Raw genomic sequence first — 23622 nt, forward strand, 5'->3', positions numbered from 1 at the left:
CCTGGCCGTGGAACAGTGGACCAGCTTTATACCCTCCGCGGAGTCCTGGAGGGTACATGGGAGTTCGCCCAACCAGTCTACACATGTTTTGTGGATTTGGAAAAGGCGTTCGACCGTGTCCCTCGGGGGCTCATGTGGGGGGTGCTCCGAGAGTACGGGGTACCGGATTTCCTGATCGGGGCTGTCCGGTCCCTGTACGACCGGTGCCAGAGTTTGGTCCGCATTGCCGGTAGTAAGTCGAACTTGTTTCCGGTGAGGGTTGGACTCCGCCACGGCTGCCCTATGTCACCGATTCTGTTCATTACCTATATGGACAGAATTTCTAGGCGCAGCCAGGGTGTTGAGGGGGTCCGGTTTGGTGACCTCAGGATCGGGTCGCTGCTTTTTGCGGATGATGTGGTCCTGTTGGCTTCATCGGGCCGTGACCTTCAGCTCTCACTGGAGCGGTTCGCAACCGAATGTGAAGCGGCTGGGATGCGAATCAGCACCTCCAAATCTGAGGCCATGGTAATCGACCGGAAAAGGGTGGAGTGCCATCTCCGGGTCGGGGAGGAGATCCTGAACCAAGCGGAGGAGTTCAAGTATCTCGGGGTCTTGTTCACGAGTGAGGGAAGAATGGAGCGCGAGGTCGACAGGCGGATCGGTGCGGCGTCCGCAGTGATGCGGGCTCTGCATCGGTCCGTCGTGGTGAAGAAGGAGCTGAGTCGAAAGGCGAAGCTCTCTATTTACCAGTCGATCTACGTTCCTACCCTCACCTATGGTCACGAACTATGGGTAGTGACCGAAAGAACGAGATCGCGAATACAAGCGGCCGAAATGAGCTTTCTCCGTAGGGTGTCCGGGCTCTCCCTTAGAGATAGGGTGAGAAGCTCGGTCATCCGGGAGGGGCTCAGAGTAGAACCGCTGCTCCTCCGCGTCGAGAGGAGCCAGCTGAGGTGGCTCGGGCATCTGATTAGGATGCCTCCTGGACGCCTCCCTGGTGAGGTGTTCCGGGCACGTCCCACTGGGAAGAGGCCCCGGGGAAGACCCAGGACACGCTGGAGAGACTATGTCTCTCAGCTGGCCTGGGAATGCCTTGGGGTCCCCCAGGAAGAGCTGGCGGAAGTGGCCGGGGGGAGGGAAGTCTGGGCCTCCCTGCTTAGGTCGCTGCCCCCGCGACCCGATCCCCGGACAAGCGGCAGATGACGACGACGACGACGACGACGTGACAACCATTTGCTAAACTTGCTACAACAGGGCAGGCAACTCAAGCCGCTCAGCCATCTGTAGGTCAGATGGCTGAGCGGTTAGGGAATCGGGCTACTAATCAGAAGGTTGCCGGTTCGATTTTGGCCGTGCAAAAATGACGTTGTGTCCTGGGGCAAGGCACTTCACCCTACTTGCCTCGGGGGGAATGTCCCTGTACTTACTGTAAATCGCTCTGGATAAGAGCGTCTACTAAATGACTAAATGTAAGCCATTTCTCCCTGTGCTCATTCAATATAAGTCAATGGCTCATTCAGCTCAAGGTAAATAGGCCAATGACACATTTGCAGGCAACTTTTATTGACGTAAGCAAATAAATGGGGTGCTAGTTTACCCATTTCGGATTGGTTTCAAACTTAGCATAAATCTGGGAAAAAAAATCTATGAAAAAGCTAGTAGTATGAGCCAGGTTTGAGAATCAAACTAAAATTATTGGGGGAGATAGTTTTGTAAATGTTGACTGGTTAATAGAATAAAAACGACCGGAAGAGCCGGATATCTAACAAGAAATGCAATACCACCTTCATCCACCGGGGCTGTTGCTTCAAGTCGAGGGGCGAGGGGTAGGGGGTCTGGTCTTACTAGTACATCTATGCACGTTGTATTTATGACTCATTGCTAACGTGTGCTGACGTTGTGACGTTAGGCTTGCATTGATTCCCTTTACCGACAAAAGGCACTTTTTGCCACAAAAAGTTTGTCAACTCAAACCATGCAACGGAACGTAAATTAAAATACAAGCAACTAAATCGCTACCAAGACGAAACTTTTGACAGACGTTGTCCATGTAGTCCAAATATTTACGGATCCTTAGGGGGGCAAAAGTAAATAATAATAATATGTATGTGAGAGAACAAAGTGGGTGTGTTCGCCGAAGGCGTGAGCACATTTTCAACAACTACACTACCCACTTCTCGTTACATTTTAATTCAGATGCTGATTTACACGTAACATTTAGCTGAAATATGAATTGAAAAAACTTAGAGCAATGGTGGTCAAAGGATTCTGTTCGTCTTGTTGGTCACAGTAACCCCTGACGCAAGTGGTTCTTACTTGGTTCCCACTGTAGCCCAGTTCTGATGTGGTGCTATACTTGCAAACCACTTTCCCTGGTTCGGAGACGGTTTTTAGGCTGTCGAAAGAGAAAGAACTGGTCGAGATTAACCTCTGGCTCCGAACCAGAACCCAAAATGTGTTGGTGGAAAAGGGGTAACACACTGTTGAAGTGTTTAGCCAACCTTTCGCGTAAGCCACGCCCACCTTAGTTACCGTTGTTAGTCCGTCAAGCGTTGCTTCTTTGTATAGCGGGTACTACTGTGAACGGCTGTAAGTAGCATGCTGTACCTGTCAATGTAGGTGATTCTTTTTGAAGTAATACCACTAGATCGAGCGGAAACGGATTGCAATATGCAGTGGATATATTCATAATATTCAAATCAACAAGGAAGGGGACATATTAATAATAAGAACTAAGCATACTGTCCTACACTACAGTAGTACTAGTAGAAGGTCATGGTTAAACTTCTTCAGTGATTAAAGCAAATCAATTCGTAATTGGTTGTTATGGCGTTATGTTCAAGTTTATAATCTATGGTTCCGAATTAAAGTAGGCAATGTGAAGTTTCCAGCACAGACCCACTTACTATACTTGAGCTAAAAACACTCTGTTGGAGTGTAGCTGGCTAATCTGTTGTCATAACTTGGTTTAGCTAGAGCTAATGCCAGTGTTGGGAAAGTTCACTTTCTACATGAACTAGTTCAGTTCATTGTTCACAAATTTTAAAATGAACTAGTTTAGTTCATAATTAAAAATGTTGAACTAAGTTCACAGGTCCAAAAAATGAACTAGTTCGGTTCTTTTTTCAATATGTTACGAGCTATAATTTTTCAAAATTATTTCCCCAGCCCATATCGAACCACAGACAGCAATTATTTTATTAGTTGAACGCTGAAACTGTCATATTTCATCTTCATATCCAATTTTTAATACTTATCCAACCAGGATTTACATTCGCATTGAAGAGACAGCCTTCCCCCATTTGTTCTATCTGTCTGCAATACCGCTCTCGGCCTCTACGCAACTTCAGCGCTCTCACACTTGCCAGGCATAGACCGTAGAAGAAAGCACACGCAGCGATTGACTGGTTGGGGTTGGGAAACCCTGGATACAGGACTGTTAACGGTGTGTTTTTCGCCTGGAAGTTTCTAGTAAATCTGGCACCTTATTGAACAAAATCTAAAAGAGTGAACAGTATCGTTCATCAGGCAGTAATACAGTACGTTCAGTTCACGTTCACCAAAATTATGAACGAGTTCATGAACTTTTATTCAATGAATGCGTTCAGGCACAACACTGGCTAACGCTATGTTAGATGTGAGAGGCGAAAAACACACCAATAGATAGTTTAGTTTGTTGGTAATAGCAATTCTAAAACTAGCTACTATTACGGTAATATTAGAAGTAGGCCTGATCATACTAGTAAATAGTAACCACAATTTTTAAATCCAGTTTTGCGAATGTAATCTCACAGCTAGCTCTAGCTAGCATAGGGCTTCAGAGAGAGTACAATAGCAACACAGCAGAAACAGACAAAAGTATGTTTGTTGATCTTCAAAGATGCTGTAAATCAAATTCCATGATTTGCTTCTCCCGTTTTCAACTGAGGTTTTGTATAGACAAGTTCATGAGCCGTTTCGGCTCTACTTCCTGAACTGCTCCCCTATATGCAATCCACTTCCGTTCTGGCGGGGGGTGTTTGTTTTGCTAGCTAGATCCGTTGTGCCGACAAAGCACTGATATCGCAGTGACAAAGAGGATATAACATTTACAACATGAAGAAAAGTGGTTCGGGAACGACGTGTGCGGTAGTTGGTTGCAAACACTCGAGAAAGCACCTGAACGAGTGGTTAGATAGAGTGCTACGACCAGTTTTAAAACCTAGAATCGCCTCTAGAATCGCCTCTAGCCTGTTACTGTTAGGCTATACTACAGTATTGCTTGTAGGCTATTCACATTTTGTTGGTGTTCCTTTGTCCTATTGTTGCAGTGGATTTAATAATTATTAGTGCTGTCAAACGATTAAAATATTTAATCGCGATTAATCGCATTAATGTCATAGTTAACTCGCGATTAATCAATTAATCGCACATTTTTATCTATTCTAAATGTCCCTTGATTTCTTTTTGTCCCATTCTTTTTTCAAATTTTAAAGCTCTTATCAACATGGAAAAGTGGTTCGGATTGCTTCGTGCAAATATTTTTTTTATTGAAAACAACATTGCAATCGCCTGGCTTTGGAGGGGGCGGAGAATTCGCATGAATCGCATCAGCTGTGTGCTTGGCCATCAAGTGGTATTTCAGACTGGACGTGCTGCGATGATAGCTCAGTTAACAACGACAAAACACACAGATCACTTTGGTCTTGTCAATGGAACCATTTGGCAACTTTTTAAAAGTAAACTTTCCATTCAGAATCTTATTGGCATCCATTTCGGCGTCTCGCGCTCGCCATCCACTCGAAACGTAACGTTAGCCTACTACCAGAGAATGTCTAATATCCGTAAACGGGCTCTGCTACTACTCTTTAGCCGGCTCTCAAGCCAAACAAGTGTGTGTGGCGTGCCTGTTGTTTTATTTCCTGTCTAGCTAGATCCGGTGTGGTGTTGTAGTCTTTCTAACGTCGGTAATTGTTGCAACAGCATGTGAAAAAAACTACAAAGTTTGCTAGGCCAAAAAAAACGTTAATCGCACGATAAAAAAATTGACGCCGTTAATTTGGGTTTGCGTTAACGCCGTTAATAACGCGTTAAACTGACAGCACTAATAATTATACATTGATATGTGGATATAATAATTCAAACCTTTAAAAGTGCCAATACACACATCTATATAAGCCCGGCATGAGGTGTGTAGCCAACCGGTGCTTGTTTAAAACCTCTTCTGAAACCTTGGCTCGCCGGCGAGCTAGAAATGCTGCGCCCCCCTCCCTCAATGAGAACGCACTCATTTCAAAAAATATATTTTTTAGACTGCTACACATACGATACCTCGTTGGAAAGCTACGATTATTGTGCTTCCATTGAAATAAACCAATTCAAGCTCAACTCGCAACGGAAAGTTCCTTCAACAATGCCAGAGAAAAGTAAGTTTTACTTACCTACGATTACTTAGGAATGTTCCAGGTATGCACACAACTCATCAAAACCTCATCTGCTTACATTCCCAAGGGTCCAAAGTATCAAACCATGTTGAGTAGTTGTCCAAACAATGAATTATATCCACACATAGCCACGATCTTGTTGCTTCATTCTTCCTTCTGCCTTTTTTTTCAGTCTCTAACTTACTATCGCTAATAGGAGGAGATCTGGGTCGAGTTCAAAGGCGAGGATAGTCTTAAAATGGCCGCTACACTCATAGCTTTCGATTGGCACAAATTGTTTACCAATAGGAGCTTCCATGCCCCGGTGACAGCTCTCTAAAGCCAACCAGGTCTGTGCGTCCCGCCCCCCCCTGCCCCCACCCCCCGCCCCCTCTACACGATTTTTTCTAACTGGCTTCGACTGGCTCTGAAATGAGCTAGTTATCCTTGTAGCTTAGCGCTAGCTGTAAATGGCGATACCCCATATGCCAGGTTTTGTGGAGCCTTCAAAATTAAAGTCGATTGCGCAATATGTCAGTGTACTTTGTGTCCCAATCCTGGGAATCAGATAAAGCACTCCAATGTGTTCATGCTTCAGTTTTTGTGTTTCAGTAATACTAATGAGGGATTTAGCTGTTATATATGATAGTTCTAAGTACCACCTTTCATTAAAGATAACAATTATACCTTTTTATCCTAAGAATTTGACCTTGGTGAGAAGGGTCATTCTGGAGTCTCCAAAAGGCCCTTTTAGAAAACGCCTGGATGTACTCTTATAAAAACATGTGTCAAATATGAATATGTTGTGGTATTATGTTTGACTTTTGATCTGAATTGGGTAAGGCTTCAACCTGTGGTCCAATTCTGTCTTCCAGCTAATACCAACCACCTCTAGGCCTCTTCAGGCCTCTGTTTTCAAAACAAAATCTAGGCGGAAATAGAAACTTTCACTTTCCTTGTGTTCAAGCTTCTATTTCTCAACACCAGTAGGACTGACAGGGGTCCTGACAACAACGAACATAACTTCAGAGTGTCAGCTTTCAAAAGAGTCCATTTAGTCCATGCATCTACTCCAAATGGTTCAAGAACAGCAGTCAATTTACTTTGGGTATGCTGTTTAGGCGTTTTTAGGCACATTTAACAGGTTTCAGCAGAGGTTAAAGCAGTCATAACCGGGTTCATAGGAAGAATAGATACGTAGGCACATCAGGCCACATAAATAAGGATAACAGTGTACTGCCTGTCTTGTCCTTCTGAAGTTGTTAAATTGAATAGGCTGAACATCAACATGTAACATCAAGTATAGCCTAGAAATTCCAAACAAATTAGCGTTAGCTTTCAATTTTACGTATGCCTAGGCTACTTGTACCGTGTCCTGGCAATAAATAAAGAACATTATGCTACATGTTTTGCCAGGATAACTGGCAAGACCATTGAATGTTCATGATGTTCCTGTGTGTTTATTCCTTTGACTGGGTACAACAACGCGATCAGTCAACCGACTAAATGTTTTTAATGTCGGGCTACAAATTTATTGAACAACTTCTGTCTGATACGTGTGGCATCCTTTAGGCAAGTAATTAGCCTACATTTTGCTGAGAGATTGAAGAGCTAGACAACAAATGTTCTAATGAATCACCGACTAAAAGTCATCTTCTGACATTGCCTTTGCTCCATGTTAAAAGCTCCAAAATGATGGATTGGCAAAAGCTTTATAACTATAAATCTACTCTAAATGTACTTAAAAGTATGGCGACGACGTTATCCACAAGTACATGTACAAGTATGTCAAAGTAGTAGAACCGTGATCCCAAGCTACCATAGACAAATCGCTGTGTTTACACCGGCAGACGCTGTGCAAACCACTTCCGGCGGAAATGAATTGCATATTTGTAGAGTCATGGCAGCCCCCTAGTTTTGGCGCGTAAACTTGTCTATAGAGGGGGCAAAAACCCAACCTATCTACGTCACAGCAACCTATCTACCTATCTACATCAGATCACAGACGGTTGCATTCTATTACTCAGCTGGTCCAATGCAAAGACAAAGTAATTAACACATAAAACACTCAGACTGCAGGTAGGTCTGTTCTGATATATGCAATTGATTTAGGTAATGTTGCGTTGTTGCTAAATTCAATAAATTCAAGGGGGCGGAGCTTCAGCTGCGTCAGGCGACACGCCCCCCCAGTCTCAAGCAGAGAAGACTGCTGATTTTCTCACGATTTCAAAGCCTAATTTAACATACTTGTCTGTGTTTTTCATTAGAATTTGTAAGGGTAGTTAACAACACATTCTTCTGTGGTGAGATGAACCTTACTTTAAGATATTCAGCTAAGAATGGGCCATACCACACCATTTTTTTCTGGATTTTGGGCTGTGGAAAGTGGAAAATGTACTCTCCCCTTTAAACTCCTGAGGTACTTGCTATTGGATTTGTATGTTCCGTATGGCATTTAGCGCCTTATCGACCGAAACGTTGACAGCTTCAAGTAGTGACCGGTAGCTAAGGTAGGATTGGTAAAAGTTTTGGGGCGTGGATTTTGCAATCGGTCAATTGAGTTCGGGTGAGAAGTGAATGAGACCAATTGGTAAATAAGACGGCATTTTAAAGGCCAGTGATTTTTAAGATGAACAAAATTATGCTAAATTATGTGATTATTTTTAGTTTGAATTGCTATTTGAGCGAAAACAATGGAATTGGCTCAGAGTTTAGCGGTCTAGAGTCTTGTTGTTCATACGTGAGCTTCATGTTTTCAGAATTGTGTACATAGTAAAAAAAACTTTATAATACTCTACAATTTGAGTACATATTGACCTTACCTCTCCAGGCCAAGCTGTCTCAGTGATTTCTCCCATGCTGAACCTGTAACAACACAGTTCCATTAGCTCAATCATCCCAGGATCCTCCAGCTCTCCAGCCACACACTGATACACACTTTAGATTATTTTGGTCCAACATCTTACATCCCTCGTCTTTTTAATTGCAGGAGTGTGGTCACCGGTTGACTGCCATGACCCAAATGGAGCCAATGCAAGTGCCACTGGGGCCTTGTTTATATCAGGATCCATTCTGTTCTCTTCAAATGTAGAGTTTAAGAAAGTATTGTAAGCTTATTGTAGGTGTGGTTGTGAGACAAAATATTAAAACGATGTCATTGACTTTAGTTTGCGCCTGTATTTTACAAGGTTAGGTCATTCAAACTAAATGTGTCTATTAAATAACTTAGTCCTGTAATAATATCTCAGTACAGATTAGTTTTTTTGATCAGTTGACAGTCCCCTGTGGATTTACAATCATAGAGGTCTGCTTAGTTTACAATCAGGACTGTTGTGGATTTGCTTTTTTCAGTCAGCACATGCCTTGTCTGCCAGTTGACCAACAGCAGGCTAACATCAATCCAACACAGAGAAAGAGATTTCAGTAGTGAGTCATAAAATTACAGGATTATAATACACACATTGGGGGTTTTAAATCCAGTGTGTGTATTTCTGTGTATTATTACAGGTTAGATGTATTTATAGAGTTGGGCTGTACATCCTGTGGAAGATGATGCTTATCAAGGTTACTGACTGAACACAACACACATTCAAACATCCATGCACACACAGAAACACACACCCAACCCCAACACGCTTACACACACTCATACACAAAGGTTTCAAAGTTTCTATTTTAGCTGGCAGGTCTTCTGTGTGGTAAGAGATGAAAGGTCTTCTGGTTTCAGGCATCTAGAGAAATCCAACGCACTCGTATGCACACACACATACCCATGCTTGCCCCAGTGCAGAAAACAAAGGCCCATTAATCAGCACAGAAAGGAGGAGGAGGGAGGTCTTACTAAGGGCTCTGTTCTGGGATCCCACAACTTATATCAGCTGCCCTGCTGCAACTGGACTTCTATCAGAATCAATACCGTTCTCTTCAAATGTGTGTTTAAAAAGTAAAATATGTTATCACATTCTCTTCTCCTCTTCTGTCCCATCCCTGATGTGGCCAGTGTTGTCAAAGTGACCACTACTACTATATTTCACATCTTGATTCCCTCCCTCTACCCCGGAGCCTCTGATAACCCTACACACCCAGACCACTCAGAGCACAGACTCTGATTCTGTCCCTCTACCCCAGAACCCCATTACCTTCTTAGACCTCCCAATACTTTCCAGACCCTCCAGACCTCTTTAGACCCTCCAGATCTCCCCAGACCCTCCAGACCTCCCAAGACCTTCCAGACCTCTTTAGACCCTCCAGACCTCCCCAGACCTCCCTAGACCCTCCAGACCTCTTTAGACCCTCCAGACCCTCCAGACCTCTTTAGACCCCCCAGACCCTCCAGACCTCTTTAGACCCTCCAGACCTCCCCACACTCTCCAGACCCTCCAGAACTCATTAGATTCTCCAGATCTCCAGATCTCCCAATACTCTCCATACCCTCCAGCCCTCCCCAGACTCTCCATACCCTCAGTGTTGCCAGGTCCGCGGGCTACTTTTGAATTGGGCTACTTTTGAAGTGTTGCCGCGGGTTGTTTTTTTTGTCCACTGGTTCGGGTAGACCTATTTTGCATGCAAATTACATTAATATCTTTAAATACATGTTATTTATTTTAAATGAAATAATTTATTTATGCCCAAATCCTACAAAACTGACTCCAGATCAGCACATACACACATGGACATGGGGCACACACACACTGTGCATGTGCACACGTGCCTAATGCTCTCAGTCTCCTGAGAAAATCTCCTGAAACTGTTTTTAATGCGGGCATACTAAACATTTGGTGTTACTTTGTAGATATTACAATAGATTTGGCAATGAAAGCAATGCTGTTGGACTTTAAAAGCAGTGTTTATGGTTTGGCAGGGGCATATTTTGAGTTCTGATATTGGGCTGGTTTTTGGGCTGGTTTTATTGGCCATTGAGCTGGTTTTGGGCTGGTTTTGATTGGCCATTGGGCTGGTTTTGTCACACAGACCTGGCAAACCTGCATACCCTCCAGACATCCCCAGACTCTCCAGCCCCTCTAGCCTTCCCCAGACTCTCCAGACCTCCCCAGACCTCTTTAGACCCCCCAGACCCTCCAGACCTCTTTAGACCCCCCAGACCTCCCCAGACTCTCCAGACCCTCCAGAACTCACTAGACTCTCCAGATCCTCTCCATACCCTCCAGCCCTCCCCAGACTCTCCATACCCTCCAGACATCCCCAGACTCTCCAGCCCCTCCAGACCTCCCCAGACCCTCCAGACCTCCCCAAATTCTCCAGCCCTCCCCAGACTCTCCAGAACTCCCGGATCCTCCAGCCCTCCCCAGACTCTCCAGCTCCTCCAGCCCTCCCCAGACTCTCTAGACCCTCCAGACCTCCTCAGACCCTCCAGACTCTCCAGCCCTTCCAGCCCTCCCCAGACTCTCCAGCCCTCCCCAGACTCTCCAGACCCTCCAGCCCTCCCCAGACCTCATTAGACCCTCCCAATACTCTCCATACCCTTGGCACTCCCCAGACTCTCCATATCCTCCAGACCTCCTCAGACCCTCCAGACCTTCCCAGACTCTCCAGCCCCTCCAGCCTTCCCCAGACCCTCCAGACCTCCCCAAAAGTTCCAGACCTCCCCAGATGTGAGCTCCATGTAATAATTATAATAAACAAATAACTGTAACCCCTGACCTAATCTAAATTATCACACTGAGATCCATAAGCTGTTACATGTCCTTACTCTGCTGGGCCAACCTACTCTAACTCTACTGGATCTACCCTCTCTAATACTGCTGGGTCCACCCATTGTAAATAACTTTCAACACTTACTCAGCACTGGGCTTCTGCTGAAAAGGACACTCCAGTAAGTCAGTTTGGTTGGGGAGGGCTTGAAGACTTACGGCCTGGCCTGTATTTTGGATAATTGGGTAGGCTTTAACAAGCTGCACTCTGATTGGCTCCGCTTTAACAACCTTGGCTTGATTGGCTGACTATTCTTTTAGAAACTCTTCTTAAATCGCAGCCCCATCTTGAATGCAAATGTTGTGGTTTGTTGCCATTTGTGTTGTGATTGTGTGTGTGCGCATGTCCATGTAGCTTTACCCAAATGTGGTCTGAGACCTGCCCTCACCCATGACCACCTTTGACCAGTGTCAGTAACCTTCCAGAACAATGGGCCTCATTTACCAAATGTTCTTACGAACAAATTTGTTCTCAAACCCCACTTACGCAGTTTTCATGAAGATTCTGGCATTCACCAATGTTTTCTTATTTGGGATTTGTTCTTAGGTAAGAACAGAATTTACGCACACCCAAGAGGACTCTTACGCACAATTGAGAGCTGACATGTTTGCGTAAAATAAGTAGTTATACCTTTTTCGTCCATTCTAATTTTAAAATTGAATATTTCTCTCCTTTATAATTTAACTATATAATAACTAATAATTGTCATAATTTTGCACTTTTTTTTGTTTCTTTTAATAAATACACACTACACTTACACTTCTGCTCATTTGTAAAGCATTTGGAATTTCCATTGTGTATGAATTGTGCTAGGCCTATATAAATACAATATTTTACAATCGCTTTGACAGTTTTTTCAATATTTTTAACAAGTTTCCTAAACTCTTAACAGTGAGCACAACATCCGTCTGTGTGGGCTACACAAATAACAAATTTCTTGTTGCTTTGACACAAAATACATAGAGTAAATACACATTTTAAGTGCTTGAACTTCTTTTACACACAAGCTCAACCAAGACCAAAACAATCGATTTTTAATGACCAATTTACCAATGCTTTCACACTGTCAGCAAAACAGATAACATCATGTTCAAAACCGAAATTATTGGCTAAGGTCAAAGTGAACCGCTGTTTATATTGTGAATTGAAACTGAAATATATCCCCTGTATTTTATTCCATTGCTACTGAGAAACAGCTGAAGTTATGCAAATACTGTACATCACAGCTGATTCCCAACTAGGAAACACTCAGGTGTTGAGGTTCTTTCAATTGCATGACCATATGGTATAGACAGTAAAGAGGACCTCTTTGGGCTGATCTGGTGTGGAAAAAGAACAATATAGAGCAACACAAGAGAGTAAGAATACAGTAATACCTGCACAAGGGAGAGGAAGACAAGTATCAGGACAAGGGAGAGGAGTGGGACAAGGGAGAGGGAGACAAATACCAGGACGAGAGGAAGACAAGTACCAGGACAAGGGAGAGGAGTGGGCAAGGGATAGGAAGACAAGTACCAGGACAAGGGAGAGGGAGAGGAGTTAGAATGTGTGGTGGCGCTCAGAGAAGGGCCAGAGCTAGGGTAATACTGTAAATGGAAGCTATATTGCATATTACTTGTCCTGTTGCAAATGAAGCCTTTACTGCAGCAATTATGTTATGTCTTAATTTTTTCAATACAGTAACCTTACATTCTATAAAGCTACTCTGACATGGGTCATTCAAAAAACTGTAAACAAGCCTTGCTTTGCCTTCAATTCAAATCAATTATGTTAACAGGGAACTTTGCCATCAAATAAGTGACTTATCACTGGATTTATAGACCCAGAGTAGGCTTATTCCACACACTAGGACTACACCACACAATGGCGTATTTATTGCTGCTGCAAAATGATGCAGATTGTTCCCTGAGGAGGGATCACATCTTCCTTGACCGTACCGATTTATTTGCAGAGAGCGACGAGTAGGCTACCTGTTGGAACGCTTTAGGCTACCAAGAGCAGTCCTCATGGATATTTGTAATAGTCAACTGATTTCTAGGCTATGTTTTTTTTGCTTAAGACTTCAGATTCAAGTTAAACCATTCATTTTTTCACTTCATCAGTTCTGGGCACTTCTCCAGATACAGCGTTCACTGCATGAGTAATTGCATACCATGCTTCGGTTTTGTTTACTGCTTTGTATCCACAGCTGACGCTATTAAATATGACTTGTCGTTTGTCGCTAACTTCTTGCAGTATTAGAATTCCAACAAAAATAACAAAAAACATTTATCATGCATTAATGTCAACAAAAATATATTTCCTGTGGCATTTCAGTGCGAACAAAATACGAATTGTTTCTTTTAGTCTGCAGTAGTTTCTGTTTGTTTGTAGTCAAAAAGCTGTTTCACTACCCCGTCTAAACAAGGATTCTCTTTCCAAAAGGTGCAGTGGCTTTCCGCTGATTGAATAGGCACCTCCCATGGCTAACACAGAATCCCCCCCCCCCCCAAAAAAAGTAGCGTACATTAACATTCAGATTCATACATCCACAAACCATAATTTTAAAAGATTTCTCAGGCCTAATCAATGTTTAGTTTATTGTGGCTCCAACTACCCTATAGTTACACTAGAGTTCTCTAGCACTTTGCTGCCAGACGTTTTGCCAGGTTCTGGTGTGCAGGTTTAGGGTTAGTTGAGTCAATCTTACAGTTAAAGCTAGGCTCCATGCGTCCGTTGGCCAGCAAGCTGGAGATGGTGACCTGGTAGGTGATCTGCATGAGCAGGAAGCTCAGGCTGGTGACACACAAGGACTTCAGCAGACTCCCTGTACGACCTGGACAGATGACACACAGGGAGATTCAGACAACAACAGACAAGTAGAGGTGACATTACCATGTTTCTGATTTACATTTACATTTTTACATTTAGTCATTTAGCAGACGCTCTTATCCAGAGCGACTTACAGTAAGTACAGGGACAATCCCCCCGAGGCAAGTAGGGTGAAGTGCCTTGCCCAAGGACACAACGTCATTCGCCACGGCCGGGAATCGATCTGGCAACCTTCAGATTACTAGTCCGATTCCCTCAACGCTTAGCCATCTGACTCCCATTGATTTGTAGAACATCTTTGTCATGTAGCCAGAAGGAGCAGCAGAAGATTTCAAGGCGCAGTATAGTGAGAGACACACGATACAAGAAGTTTGAATGAGGAGCAATTGTAAGTGGTGTGTGTGCGTTTGTGTCTGTATTTGTGTGTGCCCATATGGATGCAGGACAGGTGGCCTGAAGACCCTCAAACATGTTGAGTCCAGCATGGTTCTCTCAGCTTTCTTTCTACTCTGCCTGAAGTTTCACCTCTTTCAACTTAGGGTTGGGTCATCCAGCAGCAGCTTGTCCTGGCTAGCTGGCTGATTCCAGAGCTGGCTGCTTGAGTCATGAACACAACATCTGACTGCAGAGGCCAGAGATACATGCAAAGTGGTCATGCTTAGGTAAGGAAAGGAGGGACCACAGTACAGAAGGAAGAAGAGGAGAACAGAAGGAGGGGAGGAGAGAAATGAGAGAATAACCCAGTTTAAGAGTCCTAGCTGCTGTCACCAGGGTCTTTACAGAGGTTGTTGTAACTAGTGTTGTTTTTGGCGGCCTGTTTTAATTTTAGTTTTAGTGTTGTCTTTTTGTCAAGCTGTCATTTTAGTTTTTATTAGTTTAGTCACGTTCATACTCTTTTTAGTCTAGTCAAGTTTCAGTCGGCTAAAAGTCTGAGCATTTTAGTCTTATTTTAGTTAGACTTATCCATTACTATTTTCTTCTAGTTTTAGTCAATGAAAACTGATGACATTTAGTCTAGTTAAATTTAGTCTCTTTCTAATCAAAACAGAAGTAGTCTAAGCAGTAGTCTCCGGAGGCATGTTAATGCCAAAACCATTTGTTTAATGTATTGGTCAAGAATAAGGTATTCAAAGTCATGTTGTTGATGCCAAATTCAGTTCAGTGTGATTGCTATGTGAACTAGAGAGGGTACAATTTCTGGGGAAATTGTATAGTGTGCTTGCTTGCGTCGGTTGCAGAGGGGTCCGTTTTTAATGACATTTTTACAACTGATATTTGTGTATATTTTATATAAAAATGCATTAAGTACTTATTATTTATAAAGATTACATAGATTTAAAAGCATAATTTTTGTGCTGCTCATTTACAACTCAAAATACTAAGAGTGAAGTGTAGAATGAAATAGTTGTCTTCTCATTTCCCCTGCAAGAGGGAATGGTGATCGGCTATAGCAGCCTCATAGTTGAATCAAAACTAATACATTTGGCAGACCAGTGTAAGAAATGAGCTCATCTCTATGACAGGGGTCGGCAACAGGCGGCCAGCGGGCCAATTGTGGCCCGCCAGCGATTTTATTTGGCCCGTCAAAATATTTCAGATAATATTTGTTTTTTTTCCCGTCAACTTTTATTTTGAAACCGGAAACTAGGTATGTGTCATTTACTTTTCTGGAGCATTTTTTTGGTATGTCATCGTTACCATAGACATATGATCGCTACACCTCACGGCTGACAGATCGCCTGAGGAGAAAGCCACAGTTATGGCAAGTAATCATGGGCGGGCGCTAGCAGGTGCTTCAGCACCCTCAAGAAAGACCAAAGCACCCCGATAGCACCCCCCAAAATATTGCTTGTTAATTAATAGTTTTCAGGCCCGGAGTGGCCATCGGGAGAATAGGGAGAAGTCACGGTGGGCCGCTCTGCCCGCTCTGCCCGCTTATAAATTGGGCCAGAAGACTGCTTTCTCTTAGTTATTTCACACACCGAATAAAAGGATATGTCTCAAGATTGTTAAGTTACTGTGTGACTGATAAGTAAGCTAATAGGCTACATTAGGTTTTAATGGAATTAAGTGCATGGTTAGACCGTGCATTAAAAAGTGCTGTTTTCAGTTGTCGCGCATGCTCTCTTTCTCAAACACAAGTATGTGTACCAAGTTGTTGCTATGGAGACAACCCTAAACCATCATTTATTGTTGTGGAGGGAGTTAGCTAGATTAAGCAGATGCAAAAATATAAAAATGGAAGGGAAAAAGACCCCAGGAGGAACTGAAAAAGCCAGGTAAAAAAAGAAAGATCTGTCACTTCATAAATCTAGGTTCCTGCAAGGGTGGGAAAAATATGTTTTCTCAAAATCCCTGAATATTTCCGGTAAACGTTTGGGTTGTATTTTACAGAAAATATAAGAATATGAGTCCAACGTAATGTTTATATTAGGCTAGGCTACATAAAGCTTAAAAAACTATTTTGCACTGAAATTAATGCAAACATTTTCGCTCACGCGTTATGTGAAGTTCCGATTTCACCTCACATCAAAACATTGACTAGGTCCCAGTTATCTTATTTTCACTGGATGAGAGACAGTATTTATGTGCACCAACGATGACGACCCACCACATTGGGATGATAATGATAACCATGTTGATAGAGTTCGTTAAAATAATGAAATCATTCAAACAGACCACCAATGGGCTCATTCACATGGTTTATTATCATTAGTTATTTGTAGTAAACCTACCCATTCTCCATGTAGGTTTAGTTGTTGCGAGTGCATGTATTGCAAGGGCACCTATCGCAGTGTCTAAATAGACCAATTATCACCCTACGTCACACAACTGTCAAGCAGGCTCAACTGCGCATGTCGGTTGCAAAAGACGAACTTCTCCCCGGTCTATTACACTTGGTGTCGATCAGGTCATCTCTGGCCACTGGATTGCAGGGCTTGATTTTAACTTTTTGAGGCTCTTGGCCTTTGGACAAATACATTTACGTTTCACTTTTCTATGCACAAAAGTCACTTGACCCCGATATCCTTAAATAGCCTGACCAAGTGATCGGGCCAAACTAGCCTGGCTAACGGAGGTCGCTTTCTCAGGCAAATGACGAATGAAACAGGCTCGGTTAAAGAAATCCCAGAAGCTGGCTATCTTCATCAGGCTCGTATCCTACATTAGGCAGTCCTCCCTGACGTTTATGGTGTATAATGGAGTGAAATACAACATTGTGCACACTACCAGTGAGCGAGTCTGACTGAGGCTAACGTCAAAACAGTGTAACGGGGACGCAGTCTCACTCAGATTGCCAGTTTAAACAAATCAGTAAAATAATTGGACCAGCTGGCTAAAAGCAGAATTCGCATATCTCTTGAAAGCTGCCCTGCTTGACTTTTTAGTAGGGCTGTGAAATGATAAAACAAATAATAATAATAATAATCACAGGTTTCTGTGGATTAATTATGATTAATTACATATTACCGATTTTCCGAATTTTTGTCATTAGTGTGCGTCTTTGATTTTGCGTGTGCTCAAGCACTCCTAATATTTTTTTTATATTTTCTTAAATATATTGTTTATTATCATTTGATGCTGGTAGTTCATGAAGAAAGGGAGATCCTTAGTTTTTTCATTCAATATTTTGCATAATAATACATGAATGTATTAATTGTTATCCAGTGAAATTAGGGATTTATATTAGCAAGGGGGTTTACGTTTAGCACTTTTGCAAGGCACTGTATTCATGTCACATTCTCATTGGGGGCTGAGCACCCCTAAAGGTCTGATCCTAGAATCGACCCTGCGACGCACCATATAAGCTTGAGTTTAAATACATTATTTAATGTGACATTACGTACTGTACATGCAAGTCTTAGCTAAATGACTTAAATGTATGATGCACTTTTTGATCAGTCCTCCGACACCTCAACACGATACTTGCCGAGTATAACAGCGCAACAGCTCAAACACAGGCAGGGATACAGTAGCAACGCTAGTGCTAAATAAGTATTTAGCTGCTAAGCTCCAGTGGCGAACCGTGAGTACTACAACTGGGCCTTCACCTCGGCCATCACCGCAGAGAAAAAAATAATTGCGGAAAAAAGCAACAATACGATTAATTGAATGGGTTAAACAAGTGCAATCCTTTAATTACTGTAGCAAACGATGACACGGATGTAAACAAATAGACCATACTGTAACGTCAATAACATCTGTTCAGGCACAGAGTACAACGCTCGCCTTCTGCGTAGGAGTAACGCGTATCTATTAAGTGATAATACTTGTATCTGAAGTAGTACACTAACTAAACTGGTAAATACATTATAGAGATGGAGCAGCATATTTCTTTCACCTTCCATGTTCATCTTGACAATAGCTATAGCTATAGAGCGCAAGCTAACCCCAGTGTCATGGCAACTGAACATCATTGTATCTGAAAAGCTCCGAGGACCCCGTCCACACTACGACTTCATGAAGGCCTAAAATGTTTTGTTTTGCTTTGCTCCCGCCCACTTGAAATCAAAGCGTGATTGGTCAATTTGCCCGTCACTCTTCACACCAAAACACATAGCTTGGCCTTCTCCAGGATTTGTAAAGTCCTAACCAATGAATGAGCCAGCTAACTGGCCCTTAATATAGACAGACGATTCTGATTGGATAACAAGTTTTCAGGACATGAACTTGACAGTAAGCTTAACTATAGAACATAGATGAGAGAAAATGTATTGTATTAAATTAAATGAGATATAATTGTTTTAAATTATTTATTGAATACTTTATTATTAGTAATAAATATATTATTATTTATAATTTGTTTAGGCCTTCTTTGAAGGCGTAGAAGGCCCTGAAGGTTCCCCACTGCTAAGCTCCATGACGCCGGGTAAGAAGGGCTCGTAAAACTGCTCACCAAAAGAAGGAAGGGGCACTCACTTGTCTGGCAGATTAAGACATGTTCGTAGGAACCTAGCAAAAAAGATCCTAAACTTTCCAAGACTTTTAGCTAGGTTTATAGGTACCTATCGAAAAATAGCCTCAACTTTCCTAGACTTTAAGCTACGGTACTAATGCAGAAGGAAAGCTGATATCGCTGTCTTACTAGAACGTCGTATCTATGCATTGTTGCTAACGTGTGCTGACATTGTGCACACCCAATGAATTCAAAATTTGTAGGTCGCACATGTGCGAGTGTTTGAAAAAAATGCTCGCACTGTCTCAAAAACTGGTCGCAAAATGCAACCATTTGGTCGCAGTCTGGAACCCTGCCGCAGAGTGTGCATATCACTTTGGTTTTATTGGATGTTCCATCTTAGTTTTTTGGAACACAAACTTCTCATCCAGAAGTTGCAGATTGTGTGGAATTGTGGTTATATTACGTTAAATGCGTTAAACAAAAATAACGAATTAATCCTGTAATTTAATCATAACGCGTAATTTTTCACAGCCCTACTTTTTAGATGTAAAATTGACTGTAATACTGTAAAATTATGAACTTTGTGACATTACGTGAAGACATGGTTGCCGCTCGACTATGAGGTCTGTACCGGGCGTCATTCTCACTCAAATTTCAAGACTTTCGTGACCCAAATCAAAATTCTGATGCGACAGATAGCTTTCTCTCTTAAAGGCTGTCCTCCTCGACCTTTTTGGTCTTTTTAAATCTAACTATTTGTATTATCCGTGTGGTCCTTTTGCCATTTAAAATGCTATCCTTTCCCGGTTTTCTACAACCACGTTGCGCGCGCATCCCGAATGTTTACAAACAAATAATTGGTCTATAGGCAGTAACCCAGACTCCGGCCCGCCATCTAGTGGCGAGGAAAAATACTGGCCCGCGGCCCAAGTTGCTTGCCGACCCCTGCTCTATGACTTAAATGTCCTTTTAAGTTTTTCCCCTTCTCGTGATATTTGTAGGCATTTAGCCTAGTCATATTGTATTCATTCATTAATAAAGAACCCCATTTGAAGCTTATTTTAACAACAACGTTACCAGGCAGTAGCTAGTTCAGATGGAATCGCGATTCAAACAGTACCATCTGCTAACTGAAAATATGCCCCCAAAAACATTTATTTAGGGGAAAAATCGCTCATTCATAAAAAGTTCACTGGTGGCGATTATTGTCAATAACAACGCAAATGCGATATAGCACTGTGTGGAGAAGCTGCACCGGTCAATTGTACTACTACAGCAGCCGTACAGTAGCCTACTAGACTACTGCTGTGTTCGTCTTGGTAGCGATTGCGTTGGTTGAATTTTATTTAACGTTCCGTTGTTCAAGTTCAAGTCTTTAATTTGTCAGGTACACAGAACAACGTAAAGTTAGACTGGGCACTGAAATTCTCAGTAGCGGTTAGAACCGAAACTGTACTGTCCTGTAGCTAGTGGTATGTGCCAGTGGAGCGAGTGGTACGTGTCAGTGCCTCCGTTGGCACATGACAGTAGCTAGTGGTACGTGACAGTGCCTCTACTGGCACCTAGTGGTACGTGCCAGTGGAGCTAGGGGTACGTGACAGTAGCTAGTGGTACGTGACAGTTGCTAGTGGTATGTGACAGTAGCTAGTGGTACATGCCAGAGCCTCCGCTGGCACATGACAGTAGCTAGTGGTACATGCCAGTGCCTCCGCTGGCACATGACAGTAGCTAGTGGTACGTGACAGCGCCTTCACTGGTACATGACAGTTACTGTTTTGTTGATAGTGGTACGCAAGTTTCTCGTGGCAGTTGCATTGGGTGTCTTGCAGCTTTTGTTTACTGTCATGTACACTACTGCCCCGTGGCCATTTTAGAATAGGAGAATACTTTTATTTTTTAAATATGTGTGGCAGCCTGCGGAAACCCGTGGATGTTGCGGCCGCTCATTGTAGCCATAAAAGATCGAAAATCGTTTTCTGTCAAAATTGAGATTTTTGATGTTTTGTATTGTTAACACCCTAAACTTCATTGTATTACTTGGTTATGATTACTTGGACATGTCAGCTTGCAAGAGTTTCAAGCCATGTCAAATCAAATGCTTAGTTTGCCTGCTCTTTTGAGTGCTGCAGCAGCCCATAACAACTGATCAATTAAATAACTTGCTGAGAAGTTATTAACCCTATACTTAAACTGACATTTACATTCACAACGTCATTACGAACAAAATTATTTTCTCCCATATCACTTTTTGACACAGGTCGACTTTAAAATGTAACTTCAGTTGTGATAAAGATATCTTAACCCTTTCCTGCCGGACCATTCAAATATGTACATTAAAATGCTCATGGTTCCCGCCTTAATAACTTTGCCGTCCAATCACCGATTTTATTTCTGAAAACTGCCAGATACTCATGACAACTTAAGCTCAAAGCACATATCATTGGTTAAGGGGTTACTGGGAGGGGGAAATAAATTTATCGTCAGCAACGGCAGCCATTGTTTTCCGAGGCGGAGCCAGAGCGGAGACCATGGGAGATTGCCTACAGTGTTAGATTTACAGCTTTGAATTGAAATCGGAGAAGATATTATGAGTGAAGACAAGTTTCTTAATATGTGTTGTCAATATTGTCAATTAAAAGTCTAAACTTTATAGTTACGAAGAATTTGTTTGTGGGAGTGACGCGAGTGTTTTCAGGAAAGAATGACGTGTCCGGCTTGGCCGTTTGTGACAGGCAGCTATGACGGTGGTAGCATTGTTTAGCTTCGATTTGAGCAGATTTCTAAAAAACTTGGAAAAACAACATTAACTACCTAGATTATGTACACTGTAAGCTAAATGTACATGCCTTGTTTGGCCAATTTGGTCGATTGTGGAAGAATCCCGAACGTTTTTCAGTTATCGAGAGGAGTATCCAGCCATAGCGCTAGCTACTTTTGGGGGAGGAAAATTCCGGTTTCCCCTATGTCTCCACTAGTCACTAGAATGGTCATAACTTTTAATCAAAATATGATATTTCTAATCTGTCTTCTGTTCTACATTGCCCACAGATTTGTGGATATTCCACCTGCTCAAAGTTTTTCTCCATTTTGTAATTAAAGTGGTTAAAAATTAAGTTGTCTGATGAGGTATGGTGGATGGAGAAGTTTTTGTAAAAAAATCGTTGCCTGAAACCAACTTGATAAAATATGATTTGCCTTAAGTAATCATATATTTATTCACATCATAAAAATCCCCTAGTTCTCCTCTTCAATATGGTATAAACAGTTAAGGTGTGTGATTTAATATGAAAAATCATAAAATATGAATATTAATATGAATATCATATTTCAACAGCATATGGAATGTTCAGAATTTTGGCTCAGGCAGTGAAGGGTTAAGTGATTTAATGAGTGAGTGATTTAAACAGATTTGTATCCAGGAGAGTTTGTAGTTTCCAATATGTATAAAACCCAGAAAGTACATTTGCAATCATAGGGTGTCATTTATTGACATGGTTCTTCATATGAAAATAATGAACTATTATTAACAACTATATTTACTCAAAAGTATCGAAATGCAAATTTAGTAATGTACATACATTGACTTCAGTTATTAGAATAAATTATATACGGCACTAGGAGGCGCTGATAACAACACAACGATGTGCATTAGAGACGTAGGAGAGTCTACAACGGTGGCTCAGGTGCACGCTTAAATTCAGTTTCTCTGAATAAAATAATTTGTTACTAATTCATTTTGTGTGTACAAGTCTGCTTTACAGTCACACCATTACACGATATGCAATACAATGTCTAAATTGACTACTTTGTATGGTGAGCTTGTAGTGAGACATCAATAGTATGGTATGGAGTCTGTTAGCACGAACAGTTTAACTTATTTTTTTAAATAAAAGTTTATAGCCTGTTCTCCTATTCTAAAATGGCCGCAGGGCAGTTAGTCGACATGAGAGAAAACAAAAGCTGCAAGACACCCAATGCAACTGCCACGAGACACTTGCGTACCACTATCAACAGAACAGTGACTGTCATGTACCAGTGGAGGCGCTGTAACGTACCACTAGCTACTGTCATGTACCAGCGGAGGCACTGGCATGTACCACTAGCTACTGACACGTACCACTAGCTCCACTGGCACTTACCACTAGGTGCCAGTAGAGGCACCTTCACGTACCACTAGCTACTGTCATGTGCCAGCGGAGGCACTGGCATGTACCAATAGCTACTGTCATGTGCCAGCGGAGGCACTGACACGTACCACTCGCTCCACTGGCACATACCACTAGCTACAGGACAGTACAGTTTCGGTTCTAACCGCCTCTCGAAATTCTTAAGACAAGACAACGCAAGCACCTGGTTTAACATAACATATAAGTACACGGAAAATAATTTACATCTATGCAGAGCCTAAATAAGTGAAACTTCCTAAATATACAGATAGCAATAAATAATCGACTATACTTACTAACCCTAAAACTAAAACTTCCTAAATTACAGATAACAATAAATAGTACACTATACTAACCCTAAATGCACATAAAACCTATTTCAACCCTATAACCTATTCTAACCTAAGTGGAGTACAGTACAATAGTGCAAATTTGCAGATCAGTGACTATGTCAATGACCATACAGGAGCCTGGTGGCGAGGTACAGTGAGGTACAGTAGTGCAATGTTACTGATAGTGCAACCAGTAGCTACGGTTTAGGCTGTACGGTTTAGGCTGAAATTAATTATTTTCATGAACAGATTAAGGGGAGCGCCGAACATGTACTGTCGCCGTTTGACTTCCTAAACAGCTGTGGAGATGTTTTTGT

At 42.2% G+C, this 23622-nt stretch overlaps 1 protein-coding gene across 3 annotated transcripts in view; it reads right to left on the reverse strand.

Moving 5' to 3' along the window:
- The window catches only part of LOC124470080 (piezo-type mechanosensitive ion channel component 2-like), a 180005-nt gene that overhangs the window by 149316 nt on the left and 7067 nt on the right, over nucleotides 1-23622 (reverse strand). For 2 of the 3 annotated variants that reach the window (XM_047023792.1, XM_047023791.1), the window contains exons 3-4: nucleotides 13786-13911; nucleotides 8207-8249 (exon numbers count right to left, since the gene is read on the reverse strand). In XM_047023792.1, coding sequence (XP_046879748.1) covers nucleotides 8207-8249; nucleotides 13786-13911 — 169 coding nt within the window. Of the gene's footprint in view, nucleotides 1-8201; nucleotides 8250-13785; nucleotides 13912-23622 lie in introns of those variants that run through there. The other variant, XM_047023793.1, reaches the window with a different exon arrangement.

This window comes from Hypomesus transpacificus, chromosome 8, assembly GCF_021917145.1.
Source record: "Hypomesus transpacificus isolate Combined female chromosome 8, fHypTra1, whole genome shotgun sequence".
NCBI lineage: Eukaryota > Metazoa > Chordata > Actinopteri > Osmeriformes > Osmeridae > Hypomesus > Hypomesus transpacificus.